Source organism: Ceratina calcarata, unplaced genomic scaffold (assembly GCF_001652005.2).
Source record: "Ceratina calcarata isolate Rehan_Ccalc_2016 unplaced genomic scaffold, ASM165200v1 scaffold294.2, whole genome shotgun sequence".
NCBI lineage: Eukaryota > Metazoa > Arthropoda > Insecta > Hymenoptera > Apidae > Ceratina > Ceratina calcarata.
In genome coordinates this window covers 220,859-226,456 of record NW_017151812.1, presented here as the reverse complement: position 1 = coordinate 226,456, position 5,598 = coordinate 220,859, and the positions used below count along the sequence as shown (strand labels likewise).

At 40.7% G+C, this 5,598-nt stretch overlaps 1 protein-coding gene across 1 annotated transcript; it reads right to left on the bottom strand.

Moving 5' to 3' along the window:
* Positions 1 to 3,617: 3,617 nt before the first annotated feature.
* Positions 3,618 to 4,716, bottom strand: LOC108623895 (altered inheritance of mitochondria protein 3). Its single transcript, XM_018022748.2, has one exon. It carries the CDS (start codon positions 4,605 to 4,607, stop codon positions 3,618 to 3,620), a length of 990 nt encoding a protein of 329 aa, XP_017878237.1. The 5' UTR covers positions 4,608 to 4,716.
* Positions 4,717 to 5,598: the final 882 nt, after the last annotated feature.

Genomic DNA, 5,598 nt, shown 5'->3' with positions numbered 1-5,598 from the left:
TTCAAAAGAGCCTGCATGTTATAATATATTTAAAGCAGGACGAGTATACTCGTCCTGGCAATGCGTGACACCCTGCCAAAGACGAGTATACTCGTCCTTGCCAGCGAATGGGTTAATGATAAAATCATTTGATTGATATAAAATCGAACAAGTCTATGTGGATTCCTATTGGAAGTTCGAGATGCACGAATCCACTGAATGGAGGATTCGGTTATCTGAAAATCTGACGGATTTGCAACGAGGAAAAGCAACATGCACGTGTAAGCAGAATAAAGGGAAGAGAAATGTGATTCTAACGCATAGGAGCGACATTGCGGGGGATTTGCGGGGCAGATAACGCGGGGGACTGTGTAGATCCTGTTGATTTCATAGACAGCTCGTCACATCCGATGCATTCCTGGGCCGCGGCTACGTTTCTGATTTCGCCATCTCCCTGATTTCGCCGAACGGCACGTATGGCAAATATGTGGTAAAGCGTCCCGAAAAGCCGGATGAACGGGCAGGAGAAATAGGTTACGGAATTATTTGCATTCCGTCGGTGGCGCAGCGCCGCTCGCGTAGATGACGACGAATCTCACGAGAAGAAGGAAAACAAGAGAAATTTACGCCTGGCCAACGAGGAGATATTGTTAAAGAGTCGAAAAGAATTGCATTCTGATAACTAGAATTAGAAATTTTATCTCGTTTATAGTTTACGAGTTATTGACGAAAAACGAAAAATCAGTTTTTTGTAAATTACTCGTAAACTATTGATGCTATCAAAAAGTTTTTATATAGAAATTGTAGATCTCGTCGCCCTCTACAAAAAAGGTCTCTTGCAATTTTCCCGTATCTGCAACAGTTTGGGAGTTATTGGCAAAAAACGAAAATTTCGAGAAATCTGAAGGGGTACCCCTTGGAAAAATCTCGGGAAAATGGAAAATTTTTTTTTCTCGGAATTTCGAAGAATGCTTTAAATAAAAGTTGTAGGTATTGCTATTACCTGCAAAAAAAGGTCCTATACAATTTTTTTATCTCAAATACTTCAGAACTAATCGATGAATTATTTCGTTCATCGTCAATCATTCCTATTAAAACCAGAGAAGGACTTCTAATGAGATGAACAAGACTGCTATTCTCGATTAATCTTATCATATTTTTTATACTTATTCTTCATGTTGAATTGCATTAACGTTTTACGTTTCTGTTTCTGCATTGCTTTGTGCTTTGCTGCCCGCTTTGTTAAAACGATTGTATTATTTATGAGGATCCCTTTATTGGCTGACAAGAAACACGTGCTTATAGCATTTACCGAGGGAGTGCATTTAGAAGTTCTTTGTTCCTCCATCGGGAGTAAACTCGAGTTACTTCTAGCCGGTCCCTTGCGACCTCCGCAATTTCCCGTCCGCGTCTCGGCATAATGACCAAACAGAACCTTGCGGTCATGCGTTTACTCGGAATATTAGCAATCTACGATCGAAATTGATCGATCAAGTCCCTCGATGGCTTCCGCTTGAGAAACGGAAGTTGTGGTCATGTAATTTCTGGTTCCAATCATCCGACAAAATTCCCATTCCAATATATTGTGAATAGAACACGGATTTTTCAACAAACCAATTGTATAAATTCGAAAATAAAATCTGTGACTTTAATACTGAATATCAAAGAATATTATTGCCATTCGGTTTCATTATATTTAATGAACAAAAATCTGCAGTATGATTACAAGAAACTGCATTTTTTTACCCAAAGGTACAGAATTCTGGCATGAAAATTGGAAAAGTTCCAAACGAATGCTCGATGCGGTTCGGTTTTAAAATCGAGAAGTTGCTTACATTTTTCAGGGAGTACGTAGGAGAGCCACTACTAGGTAGTTGGAGACCGAGTTCCTCGGTGTTCAGGACGCGGCCATGAATAATAATCGTGGCGAAGTGAGAACGATTCTCCGTTGCAACCCGTCGCCGTCGTCGTCGTCGTCGCGTCCCATCGGCCAGTTAAGTTTATTTTGCCGCGGTAATTACACGCCGAAGGAACAATATAAATGCAAATGAAAATGTAAATTCGGTCTTAAGCCTCGCCCGGTGATGGACAAGCCTGCGAATGGTTAATTGAAAGAATTCTATTCTCTACTGTGGTTTTATGTTTACTCTAATAATAGTTCTAATGTACACAGGCATATAATGTAAAGCTCTTTTTTTTATATATGCATTTATCCATTCGAAACCAGTCGTTTATTTTTGGTAGTTCTGCTGTTAATTATTATCTATGCCAGTGATTCTCAATCATAGAAAGTTTCCCTTCCTAAAATGAAAATTATTCATTTCTTTTTTAAATTTGATTATCAATTGGCACTGCATTGAGTCCAAATATCAATTTATCAAGTTAGGATCTTCTATAAAAATTTTCAATCTTCTAAAGATCTTCAAATAAAACTATTGTAATTTATCTTAATTATTATACAATTTTTAAAATATTAGAAGTGTATGAAAAAAATATAGACAATCATTGGTTTATACAAACAAACGTTACATATTTTTTCGTGCATTGAAAATTGGTTCTATTCTATATAAAAAATTGGTTCTATTCTATATAAAAAATTGCGGACCTAAAACGGGGAAAAGCGCAAAGTAGAAAATTGTGGCATGAGGCTGGTTGATTAAATCGAAACAAAGGGCGGATCGATCGATCGGTAAATTTCACGGAACGCGGAGGGTTTGACTTGACGCGTCGTGTATAACCGAGCGTATTCTCCTCCGGTGGGAACGCGGCCATCCATAATCTCGACAGCCGGCGAACAAAAGACTGCGTGGAGCGAACCCGGGTAGCCGTTGATCGGACACGTCGACGCTTAGCGTTGACAGAAAATTACGTATCACGCGCCGTAACCTTCTGGGCCCGCGGATGAATCCTTTAAATTCTGTGGTCAAGCCTCGCGTTCGTCGCGCGTGAATAATCAAACGGTGAACCATCGGCAGACACGCGCGCACGCACACGCATCCTGGCCCCGGCGAGTCCAACTATGGGCGTGCCAAATTCTAAAAGGTTAGCAGGTTAGCTGATTAAAAAGAAACGACTCTGATTAGGAGTCTTCGGGTGCATTGGAAAAATAATGGTTTGAATAATCAAATGGGAATATGCAATATTTTAATGAATAATTGCTACGAGCGATGTTCAATTTCAAGACTTCAGAACTGCTGAAATTGTAATTTACATTTATTTAGGTAGATCGAAACTGTTGCCAGACTTTAAATAGCTTAATCAAGAAACTGTCTATCAACAAACTTCTGTTTCTTACTTCTGAGATAAGAAATCGATTAGGTATTCAAATTTAGAATAGAACAGAAAGATACTCAATGATAGAACATTAGATTAGGACAGGAAGGTCTGAATGGTATCAAAAAAAAAAAAAAATGGAAGGACTGAATGGTATCCAAAAAAAAAATGGATTCAATATGATTTTATAAATTTTTATTCATAGTACATTTATAGTTTCTTGAATTTGATCTTGGTCCATCGATTCCAGGGTCCTCGATCTCCAATTAAAACTGCACAATAAAATAATGAATGAAAAATTAAACACAGGATAAAAAATGAAATTCCATGACATGAGAGATCTAACGATAAGTGAAACTTACGGTTTACATGGAATACATATGGTGATCCATCGTAACACCCATGGGGCGTTTTAGAGTCATCATATGCATCTGTGGCTCGGCCATCATACTGTTAAGATTCTGGGCTCTGCAGCTGCACTGCAACAGCGACTGCTGACACTGGTTGCAAACAGGGGCAGCTGGGGCGAAAGTCATCGGTTGTGGTTCCACTATCATGAATGGTCTTGGTTGCGGCATCGGTCGTGGGACCACCATCATCTCTTCTCTGTAAAGAGGTGCCACAGGCCGGGAAATCTCCTTCTCCACTTTTTGAATGATTTTCTCCGGCTTGGGTTCAGGCCTGACCATCTTGTTGGGAACGATTTCCACCTGAGATTTCTCCTGTTTCACTGGTTGAACGATGTTCACGTTCGTCTGGCAAGGCACCTGCTGGGATGGTACGACCTCGACGTACGACTGCATCGGCTGAGACATTATGGGCTGAGGTTGAATCTGCACTTGCGGTTGAACTTGCACTTGCGGTTGAACTTGCACTTGCGGTTGGACCATGTGTATCTGCTGAGGTTGAGGTTGCACCTGCACTTGCGGTTGGACCATGTGTATCTGCTGAGATTGAGGTTGGATCATTGGCTGAGAAATCACAGCTTGAGGTTGGATCATCGGCTGTGCTGGCTGAATGTTCAGAGTTTGAACCGGCTGTGGAGCTTGTTGGATGCTGAGCGTCTGGACGGGTTGAACGGCTGGTTGAATGTTCAGAGTCTGGAGTTGTTGCGCCGGTTGGATGCTGAGAGTCTGCATCGGCTGCGGCGCAGCTTGGATGCTGAAAGACTGCATCTGGGGCACCACGTTGGGCTGATCCAGACAAATGATGGACTTCTTCGATCTGTCCGCGTCCTCACCAGTTTCCTCGATCTTCAAATCGTCCTTCTTCAACGACTTCTCGATCTTCTTCTCCGTCGGGAGAGCCTGGGCAACCACCAGGCCCAACAAAATAACTGCGATACAGGTTTTCATTGTCGGAATGCTTCTTCAGACTGCGATGCCAGTGAGAATCGGGGCTCGCTTTTAAAGGAGTCTCCTGCTCGGTTTGATTTCAAAATCACGCGTATTTTGAAACACGCAACGCTGCTGAATAAGCACGATTTCGACATTAAATAACTGAGTGACATACTTGTTTCTGCATATTTGCAATTTATTTACATACAGTAAAACATCGATCAAAAAGTAGAATTTAATTCTGTCATAATTAGGTAATCATTATTACTATAATAATAATAATTGATATAATTCATCCGAAGTGTTTTAGTATTTTGTTCGTAGATATTGCTAGACTGTTTTTTATCCGTTCGTCATTGAGGGAAGAACTTTTCGTAGCTTGCAAGATAAATCGTAGTGGCAACGTTAATCCTGAACTTAATCTGTTTTACGATACTCTTCAGTATTCTTTTATCCTCGGATTGTTTCTTCGGAGCTCGTTTTAATCTCTGGATGGCGGTCCTTTCGGCAACGAAAAGCCACAATTCTTCTTATCTCCTCTGATTAGAACACCTCCTGTGCAACAGCTTCGCCGGAAGTACGTGTGCCGCCGTTTCCAACCTGGGAACACCCTTATCTCGTGCCGCGTTACACTATACCATTTCGAGTGTCTGATCAATTAAGGATACTGTTCTTGAGTGATCTTGATAAAAAAGTCCTCCAACTCGAGTGCTCTTATCGCGCCCAAACACCTCTCTTAATCAGCAGCCTGGGAAAAAGCTTTCCCTTATCAGGCTTTACTTCTGAATTAATTTTACCACTTATAAATTAATTTTATTGTACGAAATCCATCGGGCTGTTTTACGTTGGTAAACATTTCCATTTTAATAAAACATTTAAATGCGTATATCGTGACTGCTTGTCATTATTTGTAATCAGTTAAAGCAACAAGAAAAGCGTCGACGGATTTCAATAAATTTTCAGGATATATTAATGAGATGTGTATACGAGACAGATCTGAAGGGGTACC

Coding starts and splice junctions, on each gene's coding strand:
- LOC108623895 (XM_018022748.2), bottom strand. CDS start 4,607: ATGAAAACCTGTATCGCAGTTATTTTGTTGGGCCTGGTGGTTGCCCAG.